We start from the raw sequence: 14,336 nt of genomic DNA on the forward strand, positions 1-14,336 counted from the left end.
AACAATTACCAGTCGGGTCACACCACCCCACACACCCTCCCTAGAGCAGCCGGGGCTAGGGCAGTCAGAGAAGGCAGAGCCAGCCAAAACTTCCTCCTCCTCCACCTCCTCCTGCTGGATCCCCAGCCTAAGGTTCCCAGGGAAGAATACTGGATCCCTGAAAGCCTCCACCAAGGCCACAGGCTGCCTGCTGAAATGTCCCAGAATCAAAAGAAGAAAATATAACACAATGCAAAAATTAGAAACAACGTTTATTGTTTATTGTTAAAATGGTGAGCTCTCATAAGAAAAGAGTATGTAAAAAGGGCCTTCCTACACCCTGGGCTTTCTCACTTATCCCAGCAGACTGGGACTGTCCTCACTGTGTAGGAGGGAAAGTTCTCCACCTGCTCCCAGAAAATTAGGCTACTCCAGTTTTACTTTTGATTACTTGCACGCGTAAAAAAAAAAAAAAATCAAAATCTAACGATTAACAGTCTATCTCCTCCTAGGCATATATGCTCAATCCACTTGGACACAGAGGTGGGCCTCAAGTCCATATCCACATGTACAGCCCAGGATTAGATGGCACCCTGGAAATCAAATGGGTATTCCTGGCTAGGGACTGAAGAAGATCTCAGCTCCTGGTGATCTGGTTGAAAATATGCACAGTGCCTCCAGTGAGAACCTGAGATTCTCTCTTTAATGAGGAATACTTTGACTGTGGTAGGACCAGCAGTTAACTGGTAGGCAGCATTCTTGCCACAGGTAGTATCTGGTCTGGAAGCTACTTGTTCCATTTCCAAATCCTTTTAAGATCCCTTAAAATTGATAAGAATGAATTCAAGTTTCAAAATGACACACTAAGTTATACAAGGTGCAGGATGTCATTAAGGCAACAGTCTCACCAAGTCCATGCACAGGGCTCGGATCTCACCATTCCCCTCCCCTTGTCCTCCAAGACTGCTTAGTTCTGCCTACTACTCCTCCTCAGCGACAGCTTCCAGCATCCAGAAGTGAACTTGAGCAGCCTTCAGCCTCACAAGTTGGGGGTGGCCCAATTAAGGAACTTCATGGCAACTTCAAAGCCAAGGAAACAGGCCTGAGAAGGGGTTGGGAGGAAGAAAAAAGCCAGCAGGAATAACTATTCATAGACTATTCAAAGCACTATGCTTTGCTGGCCCTGTCAGGACCAGAGCCCCTCCCTAAACCCACACCCACTCCACATCAAGGATGCAAGCTCTACTCTCTCATTTTTAAGAGGAGAAGAAAATTTATATTCCACAACTTCCCACTTATTTTATTTATTTTTTTTTTTGAGATGGAGTTTTGCTCTTGTCACCCAGGTTGAAGTGCAATGGTACAATCTCGGCTCACTGCAATCTCTGCCTCCCGGGTTAAAGTAATTCTCCTGCCTCAGCCTCCTGAGTAGCTGGGATTACAGGCACCCACCACCACGCCCAGCTAATTTTTGTATTTTTAGTAGAGGCGGTGTTTCCCCATGTTGGCCAAGCTGGTCTCAAACTCCTGACCTCAGATGATCCACCTGCCTTAGCCTCCCAAAGTGCTGGGATTACAGGCACTAGCCACCATGCCTGGCCTCACAACTGCCCACTTCTAATGGCCAGGTCAGGAAATCAAAGCCCCTCACCTCAGAGATCCCCAAAGGCAAATCCTCCTGACAGCTTCAAGGAAGGGAGCAAATAAGGAATGCTCTGGCTGAAGATAGGGCTTTGGGAAAACTGAGACCCCAGTCCTACCCCAGGAACAAGCAAAAGTCAAACCACATGCACCCTGCCCTGAGCCCCAGAGGGAAAGCACAGCCCTGCCAGCTACTCACCGCATTGGCTGGGAAGGCTCGGATCATCACTGCATTGAACCCTTTGTACAAGGATGTGACTCCTTCATCCCGGATCAGCTCCCTCAGCACATCTCTGAAACCATTAGGATATTTCCCAGGAGGTGCTGTGGGGCAGAACCCAATTTTTAAGGCTTCAGGAAGGAGAAACTAGCAGTTAAGTCTTCCTGAAGGGTCAGGACTAGCACAGGGAAAGGACATTTTGCAGGTCATGTGGGACCAGTCCATAGACAACAGTTCACTTTGGGACAAATGCACAAATGCCTGAATTACTTGTGCCAAGGGAATAGAAAAGAGGGAAGAAGAATGAAACAGCCCTTCTGTTCATGTGGGGGAGGAAGAGTGGACTTGACTTCTTATCACACTTACCTTGTGTTTAGGCTGTCATGAAAATGAATCTAGGGTTCCTAGAATGCAAATGACTGTGAGGGAGAATATTGGTCAGGCAGATGCTAGGTGCTGCCATGGAGAGTGAGTATCCCTAGGGCCTTATGAGCTTTGCACCCCAGGATTAGCCAGTGCTGGGGACCCACTCTCCCCCTGTCCACCCCACTACCTTCCACTCACCAGTCTGGAATCGAGACTTGAGCACATCTGGGGGGATTGCCACAGCCCAGTTGAAGATCCCTGCAATGCCCCCAGCCACCAAGATCCGAGGGGCACTGAGCTCACTGACCCTGTATAACACCAACCACAGCCCCAGTTAGACAAAGGCTGTGAGAGTGGCATTCAGGCTATCCTGCCTGTGGCAGACAGGGCAGTTACAGACAGGCAGAAACTGGATGGAGGGAGGAGGTATAAGGCCAGTGCTGCACTGGCACTCCTTGGAGGAGGTTTCATGCACCTGTTGCAAATATTTGCTCCACTGGCTGAGGCACAGAGTAAGAAGAGCTAGCTGGACCTCAGCAGCCACAAGAGGAAAGCAGACATGGAGCCAGGAACAACAACTACTTCTGCTTTCAGATTCACCCACAGGAGAGGGCAACGCACCCATGACTGGGGAAAGTGGCTTCCAAGTTATGTTTTCCTCACCTCTTTCCCTCCGGAGTGAAGATATTTTTCAGCCATTCATATGTCATGAAATACATTCCACTAGCTGGGACATCTGTTAGTGGCAAGAAAGAGGTGAATTAAAGTACATAAACTCTTCGCCAGGCATGGTGGTACACACCTGTAATCTCAGCAATTTAGGAGATTGAGGCAGGGGGATTGCTTGAGGCCAGGAGGTCCGCGCTTGGCCTGAATTATTAGTAAAATTGTTTTTTAATTGGGTGACCAGATTTGGTTCAATTTATTTGCTTTCTAAACATTAGCCTATGGTAGTAATTTATGTAGACTAAAAAAGCATTAAAAAGAAAAAAATGCCAGGCATGGTAGCTCATAACTGTAATCCGAGCACTTTGGGAGGCCGAGGCGGGCACATCACCTGAGGCCAGGAATTCGAGACCAGTCTGGCCAGTATGGCGAAAGCCTCGTCTCTACTAAAAATATAAAAATGGGCCGGGAATAGTGGCTCATGCCTTTAATCCCAGCACTTTGGGAGGCCGAAGCGGGCAGATCACGAGGTCAGGAGTTTGAGACCAGCCTGACCAACATGGTGAAACCCCCATCTCTACTAAAAATACAAAAATTAGCCAGGCGTGGTGGCGGACACCTGTAATCCCAGCTACTCAGGAGGCTGAGGCAAGAGAATGGCTTGAACCCGGGAGGTGGAGGTTGCAGTGAGCTGAGACTGCGCCACTGCACTCCAGCTTGGCTGACAGAGTGAGACACCATCTCAAAAAAAAAAAAAATACAAAAATACAAAAATGGCCAAGCATGGTGGCTCACACCTGTAATCCCAGCACTTTGGGAGTCTGAAGTGGGCAGATCACGAGGTCAAGAGATTGAGACTATCCTGGCTAACATGGTGAAACCCTGTCTCTACCAAAAATTAGCCAGGCATGGTGGTGCATGCCTATAGTCCCAGCTACTCAGGAGACTGAGGCAGGAGAATCGCTTGAATCCAGCAGGTGGGGGTTGCAGTGAGCTGAAATCGAGTCACTGCACTCCAGCCTGGTGACAGAGCAAGACTCTATCTCAAAAAATAATAATAATAATACAAAAAATACAAAAATTAGCCAGGCCTGGTGGCACATGCCTGTAATCCCAGCTACTCAGGAGGCTGAGGCACAGGAATCACTTGAACCCAGAAGGTGGAGGTTGCAGTGAGCCAAGATCACACTAATGCACTCCTGGCTGGGCAACAGAGCAAGACTCTGTCTCAAAAAAAAAGAAAAAGAATATAGTATTATTATTATTATTACTTTACTTTTTATTTTTTATTTTTTTTTTTGAGACGGAGTCTCGCTCTCTCGCCCAGGCTGGAGTGCAATGGTGCAATCTCGGCTCACTGCAACCTCTGCCTCCTGGGTTCAAGCAATTCTCCTGCCTCAGCCTCCTGAGTAGCTGGGATGCATGCACCACCACGCCCGGCTAATTTTTGTATTTTTAGTAGAGATGGGGTTTCACCATATTGGTCAGGCTGGTCTTGAACTCCTGACCTCGTGATCCGCCCGCCTCGGCCTCCCAAAGTGCTGGGATTACAGGTGTGAGCCACCACGCCCAGCTATTATTATTTTAATAGAGACAGGGTATCACTATTTCACCCAGACTGGTCTCAAACTCCTGGGCTCAAGTGATCCTCTCAACTCAGCCTCCCAAAGTGCTGGGATTACAAGTGTGAGCCACCATACCCGGCCCCCACAGATTTCTTGAATGTAGAAAAGCCAAGCTTGGCACTAGACCCTTCAGGGATTCCTGAGAAGTTCCTTAGCAGCCACATCCTATTTGCAACAATCACTTTGCAGCTATGGGATGCTGCTCTGGGCCAAGCACTGGTGTAAGTGAGTACAAACACACATGATATAATTTCATTAAAGTTCCCTCAGCTGGGCTTAGTGGCTCACGCCTATAATCCTAGCACTTTGGGAGACCAAGGCAGGTGGATCATCTGAGGTCAGGAGTTCGAGACCAGCCTGGCCAACATAGTGAAACCCTATCTCTGCTAAAAGTACAAAAATTAGCCAGGCATGGTGGCACACACCTGTAACCCCAGCTACTCAGGAGGCTGAGGCAGGAGAGTCACTTGAACCCAGGAAGTGGAGGTTGCAGTGAGCTGAGATTGCACCACTGCATTCCAGCCTGGGTGACAGAGCAAGACTCTGTCTCAAAAAATAATAATAATAAGGCTGGGTGCGGTGGCTCACACCAGTAATCCCGGCACCTTGGGAGGCCGAGGCAGGTGGATCACCTGAGGTCAGGAGTTTGAGACCAGCCCGGCCAACATGGTGAAACCCCATCTCTACTAAAAATACAAAAAAATAGCCAGACATGGTGGCATGTGCTTGTAATCCCAGCTACTTGGGAGGCTGAGGGAGGAGAATTGCTTGAACCTGGGAGGCAGAGGTTGCAGTAAGCCAAGACTGTGCCATTGCACTCCAGCCTGGGCAACAGGAGTGAAACTCCATCTCAAAAAATAAAATAAAAATAAGTAAAAAAATAAATAAGGTTTTCTCTCAGTGTGAAAGTCCATGTGGGCAAGTGACATGCCCACAGTTATAAGCACAGTTGTTGTATCTGGCCTTCCTCTAAGCTGCCAGCTCAGGACAAGAGTGAGACTGTCTCTGCCTTTCCTACTGCCACTAAAACAGGACATACTTCTCAAAACCAGGGAGATCACCACTGTCCCCAAGTCACTCTTTCTTCCCACTCCTCCCTCCGAGATGATTTCTATCTACTTGCCACTCCCCTCCAACTGTGATGCCATGACTTCTACCCCTGCAGACACTTGGGAAAGATGGAAGGTCCCCTCATCCTAATCTACATCCATGCTGGCCAGGGGGAGATGCTTACTGCCAGTATTGTCAGAGATGTGACATGCATGGTGCCAAGGCTAATCTGGCAATCCAGGCAAGACCTTCTGCGGCAGACCCACCTCAGGTGACCTCCCCAGGTGACCTCAAGTGGAGGCCTCAAAGGTTACCTCGCATAAGGGTAAGCACAGTCCCTTTGTAGATGCCTCGGATCCCAAACTCCTGGTACAGCTTCTTTGCACAGTCCAAGGTACCAGTGTACTTGCTTTCTCCTGAAGAAGCCTGAATCTGGGAGGGAGGAGAGGATCATTAAGTCAGAAACAACATCAGAGTCACAGACCCAGCAGGTTACAGGAGACTACAAAGTAAGTATGGCCATTATGTGTTAGAGCAATAAAAGACTTCACTGTCAAATTGATAAGTATCTGGAATGTGTGATCTTGGGGCAGGTACTGTGAAATAAGGCTAGGTGAAAATATCAGAAAATATTCACATTGACTAGAAATAAAACCAACAGAAAATTTGAAAAACAAGTTGAGGAGGCCGGGCGCGGTGGCTCATGCCTATAATCCCAGCACTTTGGGAGGCCGAGGCAGGCAGGTCACCTGAGGTCAGGAGTTTGAAACCAGCCTGGTCAACACGGTGAAACCCACCTGGTCAACACGGTGAAACCTTGTCTCTACGAAAAATACAAAAATTAGCTGGGCATGGTGGTGGGCGCCTGTAGTCAGCTGCTCAGGAGGCTGAGGCAGGAGAATCGCCTGAACTTGGGAGGCAGAGGTTGCAGTTAGAAAACATATCGTACCACTGCACTCCAGCCTGGGCAGCAGAGTGAGACTCTGTCTCAAAATTTAAAAATAAAAAATAAGTTGAGGAAATCTGTCAAACACAATAAAGCTATTTGGAAGGTCTAAAAAGGAAGCGACAAATACTTTAGTCATTCATTTATTCCTTCAACAAATATCCCCTGAAGACCAACTGCATTCCAAGCCTACCTGGTCATGAGAGTTGGTTAAGAAAAGGTGAACAGAAAATTTCACTCAAAGCTCTAAGTGCCCAGACAGGGGTCCTGTTCAGAGAGGGCTCCTATGCAGAGCCAGAGGAGGGCCAAAGAGAGGCTCCTACCCCGCCCCTGAGAGCCAAGAACCTGGGGGTAGGCAGGGGTAATCCCAGGAAAGATCTGAAAGACAGCTCCATGCAGGATCCACACAGGGATCCCGCTTGTTCAGGACCAAGAGGAGTCAGAACACACAAGAGCATCAACCAAACAATAATTAAAGCTGGAAAGGGAGTTCAGCTTTAACAGTTCCAAAGAGAAACACTTACAAATACACAAACCAAATAGCTTTCTTACATATCAGGATTAACCAGTTAAAAAATAATAGAAAAGGCCGGGCACGGTGGCTCACACCTGTAATCCCAGCACTTTGGGAGGCTGAGGCGGGCAGATCACGAGGTCAGGAGTTTGAGACCAGCCTGACCAACATGGTGAAACCCTGTCTCTACTAAAAATACAAAAATTAGCCAGGCGTGGTGGCACATGCCTGTAATCTCAGCTACTCAGGAGGCTGAGGCAGGAGAATCGCTTGAACCCAGGAGGCGGAGTTTGCAGTGAGCCGAGATCGTGCCACTGCACACCAGCCTGGGAGACAGAGCACAACTCTATCTCAATCAATCAATCAATACAAGAAATGGATCCCATTCAAAATAGCAATAAAAGCCGGGCACGGTGGCTCACGCCTGTAATCCCAGCACTTTGGGAGGCCAATGCAGGCAGATCACCTGAGGCCAGGAGTTCGAGACCAGCCTGGCCAACATGGTGAGACCCCCATCTTTACTAAAAATACAAAACTTAGCTGGGCGTGGTGGCAGATGCCTGTAATCCCAGCTACTCAGGAGGCTGAGGCAGGAGAATGACTTGAACCTGGGAGGCAGAGGTTGTAGTGAGCCGAGATTGCACCACTGCACTCCAGCCTGGGTGACAGAGTAAGACTCTGTCTCAAAAAAAAAAAAAAAAAGCAACAAAATATATGTGAATTAAGCAATAGGCTTTGTATAAATAAAATTCTAAAATATCTGAGGATTACAAAATAAGAGGTCAATAAAAAGAGTCCTAATTCTAGTTGGGAAAAGTTTTCAATAAGAAAGATTTCTATTTTTCTTTTTTTTTTTTTTTATTATACTTTAAGTTTTAGGGTACATGTGCACATTGTGCAGGTTAGTTACATATGTATACATGTGCCATTCTGGTGCGCTGCACCCACTAACTCGTCATCTAGCATTAGGTATATCTCCCAATGCTATCCCTCCCCCCTCCCCCCACCCCACAACAGTCCCCAGAGTGTGATATTCCCCTTCTTGTGTCCATGTGATCTCATTGTTCAATTCCCACCTATGAGTGAGAATATGCGGTGTTTGCTTTTTTGTTCTTGCAATAGTTTACTGAGAATGATGGTTTCCAATTTCATCCATGTCCCTACAAAGGACATGAACTCATCATTTTTTATGGCTGCATAGTATTCCATGGTGTATATGTGCCACATTTTCTTAATCCAGTCTATCATTGTTGGACATTTGGGTTGGTTCCAAGTCTTTGCTATTGTGAATAATGCTGCAATAAACATACGTGTGCATGTGTCTTTATAGCAGCATGATTTATAGTCCTTTGGGTATATACCCAGTAATGGGATGGCTGGGTCAAATGGTATTTCTAGTTCTAGATCCCTGAGGAATCGCCACACTGACTTCCACAATGGTTGAACTAGTTTACAGTCCCACCAACAGTGTAAAAGTGTTCCTATTTCTCCACATCCTCTCCAGCACCTGTTGTTTCCTGACTTTTTAATGATTGCCATTCTAACTGGTGTGAGATGATATCTCATAGTGGTTTTGATTTGCATTTCTCTGATGGCCAGTGATGATGAGCATTTTTTCATGTGTTTTTTGGCTGCATAAATGTCTTCTTTTGAGAAGTGTCTGTTCATGTCCTTCGCCCACTTTTTGATGGGGTTGTTTGTTTTTTTCTTGTAAATTTGTTTGAGTTCATTGTAGATTCTGGATATTAGCCCTTTGTCAGATGAGTAGGTTGCGAAAATTTTCTCCCATGTTGTAGGTTGCCTGTTCACTCTGATGGTAGTTTCTTTTGCTGTGCAGAAGCTCTTTAGTTTAATTAGATCCCATTTGTCAATTTTGTCTTTTGTTGCCATTGCTTTTGGTGTTTTGGACATGAAGTCCTTGCCCATGCCTATGTCCTGAATGGTAATGCCTAGGTTTTCTTCTAGGGTTTTTATGGTTTTAGGTCTAACGTTTAAATCAAGAAACATTTCTATTTTTCTAAAAATAATAAATGTAAGATAATGTCAATTGAGTATCAATGATTTTTTTTTTTTTTGGTATAACTTCCCCAAAGTATCCGGACATATGTACCTGGTATGTCTGAGGAACAGAAGGAAGGTCATGTTATCTGAGAATGCTGGAGCCAATTCACAGTGACCTGGGGGGCCGTGGAGGATTGGGCATAGGAATAACATATTTACAGAATCCTATCATTGTTATGTATGTACAGACTGTAAGAAGGGAAACAAGTAAGGAGGCCCTCACTGTCATCCAGGACAGCGATGAAGGTGGCCTGAAGTAGTATGGCCACAATGGAGATGGTGTGAAGGGATGGATTTGGGATAATGTTGAAAGCCAGGCTAATTGCTCAACAGATGTAATCTAAACTGTGGGAGAAAAAGAGGAATTTAAGAGGACTCCTGGGCTATAATCCTGAATAATTACAAGGATACTATTGTTACCAACTGAACTGGAAAATGCTGAGAGTAGAGGAGGTACAGGGAAGACCAGGAGTTCAGTTTTGTACATGATGACTTTGAGGCACCTATTAGCATCCACATAGAAATGTTGGATAAACTAGTCTGGAGTTCAGGAAAAGTCTGAGTTGGAGATATAATTTTTTTTTTTTTTTTTTTTTGAGACGGAGTCTTGCTCTGTCACCAGGCTGGGGTGCAGTAGTGCAATCTCAGCTCACTGCAACCTCTGCCTCCTGGGTTCAAGTGATTCTCCTGCCTCAGCCTCCCAAGTAGCTGGGACTACAGGCACGTGCCACCACACCTAGCTAATTTTTGTATTTTTAGTAGAGATGGGGTTTCACCATGTTGGCCAGGATGGTCTCAATCTCTTGACCTCGTGATCCATCCGCCTCGGCCTCCCAAAGTGCTGGGATTACAGGCGTGAGCCACAGCGCCCACAGAGATATAAATTTGAGTCATCAGCATAAAAATGGTGTCTAAAAGTCATGAGACAAGGCTGGGTGCGGTGACTTACTCCTGTAGTCTCAGCACTCTGGGAGGCTGAAGTGGGCAGATCACTTGAGGCCAGAGTTCCAGACCAGCCTGGTCAACACGGTGAAACCCTATTTCTAAAAAAAAAAAAAAAAAAAAAAAAGTCCCCCAAAATTAGCTGGGTGTGTGCCTGTAGTCCCAGCTACTTGGGAGGCTGAGGCACAAGAATCACTTGAACCCAGGAGGCCTGGGTTGCAGTGAGCTGATATCGCGCCACCGCACTCCAGCCTGGGAGACAAAGCGAGACTCTGTCTCAAAAAAAAAAAAAAAAAAAAAAGAAAACAAAAGAAAGATAAGTACTGAGAACTAACCACTGAAGTGTAAAAGTCACTAGTGACCAGCTGGGCATGGTGGCTCACGCCTGTAATCCCAGCACTTTGGGAGGCCGAGGCAGGTGGATCACGAGGTCAAGAGATGGAGACCATCCTGGCCAACATGGTGAAACCCCATCTCTACTAAAAATACAAAAAAAAAATTAGCTGGGCTTGGTAGCGTGTGCCTGTAATCCCAGCTACTCGGGAGGCTGAGGCAGGAAAATCACTTGAACCAGGGAGTTGGAGGTTGCAGTGAGCTGAGATCATGCCACTGCACTCCAGCCTGGCGACAGAGCGAGACTCTGTCTCAAAAAAAGGAAAAAAAAAAGTCACTAGTGATCTTGATAAAACCACTTTATTTGCAGTTGTGAGGCAAAAGCCAGATTGAAGCAGGTTTAACAATTAGAGGAGAGGAACTGGAAATGGCAGGTGGAAAAAAACCAGAAACAGGCTGGTGTGGCAGCTCATGTCTGTAATCCCAGCACTTTGGGAGGCCAAGGTGGGTGGATCACGTTAGGTCAAGAGTTCAAGACCAGCCTGGCCAACAAGGCAAAACCCCATCTCTACTAAAAGTACAAAAATTAGCAGGGCATGGTGGTGTGCACCTGTATTCCCAGCTACTCGGGAGGCTGAGGCAGGAGAACCGCTGGAACCTGGGAAGCAGAGGTTGCAGTGAGCCGAGATTATGCCACTGCATTCCAGCCTGGGTGACAGAACAAGACTCCATCTCAAAAAAAACAAAACAAAACAAAACAAAACAAAAAAAAACAAGAAACAACTTTTTCAAAGAGTTTTTGTGTAAGAGGGAGCAAAGTCATGAAGCATAGAAATTGGTGTGGAAAAGACTAGAGAGAAGTTTTTTTTGAGACAGGTTCCCACTCTGTTGCTCAGGCTTGAGTACAGTGGCATGATCTCTGCTCACTGCAGCCTCAACTTCCTGTGCTCAAATGATCCTCCCACCTCAGACTCCTGAATAGCTAGGACTACAGGTGCATGCCACCACACCTATTTTTTTTTTTTTCTTTTTTTGAGACAGAGTTGTAATCTTCTAGCCCAGACTGGAGTGCAATGGCGCGATCTCGACTCACGGCAACCTCTGCCTCCCAGGTTCAAGCAGTTCTCCTGTCTCAGACTCCCGAGTAGCTGGGATTACAGGCACCTGCCACCATGCCTGGCTAATTTCTTGTATTTTTAGTAGAGATGGGGTTTCATCATTTTGGCCAGGCTGGTCTTGAACTCCTGACCTCAGATGATTCACCCGCCTCGGCCACCCAAAGTGCTGGGATTACAGGTGTGAGCCACCGCGCCTGGCCCATGAATGGCTAATTTTTGTATTTTTTTGTAGAGATGGGGTTTTGCCATGTTGCCCAGGCTGGTCTCAAACTCCTGGGCTCGGGTGATCCATACACCTCAGCTTCCAAAAGTGCTGAGATTATAGGTGTGAGCCACTGTGCCCAAAGTTTGTTTGTTTTTGTTTCTTTTTTGAGATGGACTTTTGCTCTTGTTGCCCAGGCTGGAGTGCAGTGGCGAGATCTTGGTTCACCACAACCTCTGCCTCCTGGATTCAAGTGATTCTCCTGCCTCAGCCTCCCAAGTAGCTGGTATTACAGGATGCGCCACCATGCCTGGGTAATTTTTTTTTTTTTTTTTTTGTATTTTTAGTAGAGATGGGGTTTCTCCATATTGGTCTGGCTGGTCTTGAACTCCTAACCTCAGGTGATCCACCCACCATGGCCTCCCAAAGTCCTGGGATTACAGGCGTGGGCCACCGCACCCAGCCCAAAGTTTGTATTTTTAAGATGAAAAATGCAAGCATTTTTATGCCTTTATTCCTGATGAGAATGATCAAGTGGAGAGCAAAAACTGATGTCAGTGGCTGAGGGAAAAAAAAAAAAAAAAACAAATAATGTCTGTGGCTGGGCAAGAGGGGATGGGATCCAGTGCACAAAGAGGCCTGGGATCAAGCGGAAGCACAGGCCATCCTTGGTAGAAACAAGCAGGGCGGCCGGGCATGGTGGTTCATGCCTGTAATCCCAACACTTTGGGAGACCGAGGCAGGCGGATCACCTGAGGTCGGGAGTTTGAGACCAGCCTGACCAACATGGAGAAACCCCGTCTCTACTAAAAATACAAAAATTAGCCAGGTGTGGAGGCGCATGCCTGTAATCCCGGCTACTCGGGAGGCTGAGGCAGAAGAATTACTTGAACCCGGGAGGCGGAGGTTGCGGTGAGCCGAGATGGTGCCACTGCACTCCAGCCTAGGCAACAAGAGCAAAAACTCCGTCTAAAAAAAAAAAGAAAAGAAAAGAAACAAGCAGGGCGGCAGCAGGTAGGTACATGGAGGTAGCAGAAGGCATCTGGTGAAATCCTCTTCTGATGGTTTCCATTTTCTCAGTGAAGTCAGAAACCAGCTCATCCACTGAGAAGGTGGGGAGTTGAGAAGAGGAGAGGTACGAAGCGGTCACACAGCAGAATAGGAGGGTGCAAGAAAAGAGTAGGGCTAAGTGAATGTCTGATGTAGGAGTAGAAAAGGACTTCAGGCATAGACAAAATGGAAGAAGCCATAAGGGAAAAGAGCGATGGACAAAGCCACTGAACACAAACATTCCCTAGGTCAAAATCAATAGATAGACTTCTACTTCTGGGAAGATGGAGTAGATGTACTTTTCCCTATTCCTCCTGCTAAGTACAACCAAAAAACTCTGGATGTTATATTTAAAATAAACATATGAAGGGTCTGAAAGTTTGGACCAACGGCAGCAGAGAAACCTTGGGACTTGAGGAATGAGATAGTGGTGAGTTCCTTGGGTTTTCCTTTTACCCTGCATATGTCAGCTGAAAAAGCTGACAATCCAAAAATATCAAAAGGTACAAACCAAAAAGAAGCCCCAACAAAAGCATGCATTCTCTACAAAAAGGACCAGGAAAGGTCCTCTACTCCAGCCAAACACCATTTAAAAAGCTGTGACCCCCACCCACACCAGCAAAGACTTAGTGGGAAGTATAGACTTTCACCTTTATGGAGTTGTAATGAAGTACCCAACATGTTACCAGCGTGGAGTCAGAGAAAGCCAAGTAGGAAATTAGGGGAAGGGCTGCAGCCAAGGCCTTGTGCAGCCCTGCACCCTTCTCTTTAAAAATAAATTAAATTTTAAAAAAAGGAATTAGGACTTGCATCCCTGACAGCTGGTACCAGCACCTTGCCACCCTAGAGTGCTAGTGGACACACTGGAACTCCCACACTTACTTAGCAATAAAAAGGAGCACCCCATCGTCAGGTGTCAACAGAGGCCAAATAGGAACCTTGATTTCTACCTCCACCTAGCTGTAATGAGGCTGCATCCTTCCCTTCCTGCTGGAGCAGTATCAGAAAAACCCTCAACTCAATATGTAAATATCCAGGTTGCAATTGAAAAATCACTTGTCATATTCAAAACAAAGAAGACCTCAAACTGAAAGAAAAAAAGACTAGCAATATTTGCCAACACCAAGATGTCAGAGACATTAGAATTATCTGACAAAGATTTTAAAGCAGCCATGATAAAAAATCCTTCAAGAGCAATTATGTCAGAGACATTAGAATTATCTGACAAAGATTTTAAAGCAGCCATGATAAAAAATCCTTCAAGAGCAATTATGAACATGCTTGAAAAAAATTTTTTGGCTGGGCACGGTGGCTCACACCTGTACTCCCAGCACTTTGGGAGGCGAAGGCAGCTGGATCACGAGGTCAGGAGATTGAGGTGACCGACCTCAGGTGATATGCCCACCTCAGCCTCCCAAAGTGGGATTACAGGCATGAGCCACTGTGCCCGGCCGAAAAACCTTTTTATTAAATAGGCCAGGTACAGTGGCTCATGGCTATAATCCTAGCATTCTGGGAGGTCAAGGTGGGAGGATCACTTGATCCCAGGAGTTGGAGATCAGTGAGGGCAATTAAGCAAGACCCCGTTTCTACAAAAAGTTAGCCAGGCCAGGTGACACCTGT

General features: G+C 46.5%; 1 protein-coding gene across 1 annotated transcript in view; it reads right to left on the reverse strand.

Moving 5' to 3' along the window:
• Nucleotides 1–232: 232 nt before the first annotated feature.
• Nucleotides 233–14,336, reverse strand: part of SLC25A20 (solute carrier family 25 member 20) — a 43,645-nt gene continuing 29,541 nt past the window's right edge. The window contains exons 5-9 of the mRNA XM_004034106.5: nt 5,862–5,979; nt 2,870–2,942; nt 2,405–2,514; nt 1,820–1,944; nt 233–1,081 (exon numbers count right to left, since the gene is read on the reverse strand). Of these exons, the coding sequence (XP_004034154.3) occupies nt 1,019–1,081; nt 1,820–1,944; nt 2,405–2,514; nt 2,870–2,942; nt 5,862–5,979 (489 nt within the window). The 3' untranslated portion in view covers nt 233–1,018. The remainder of the gene's footprint in view (nt 1,082–1,819; nt 1,945–2,404; nt 2,515–2,869; nt 2,943–5,861; nt 5,980–14,336) is intronic.

This window comes from Gorilla gorilla, chromosome 2 (genome assembly GCF_029281585.2).
Source record: "Gorilla gorilla gorilla isolate KB3781 chromosome 2, NHGRI_mGorGor1-v2.1_pri, whole genome shotgun sequence".
NCBI lineage: Eukaryota > Metazoa > Chordata > Mammalia > Primates > Hominidae > Gorilla > Gorilla gorilla.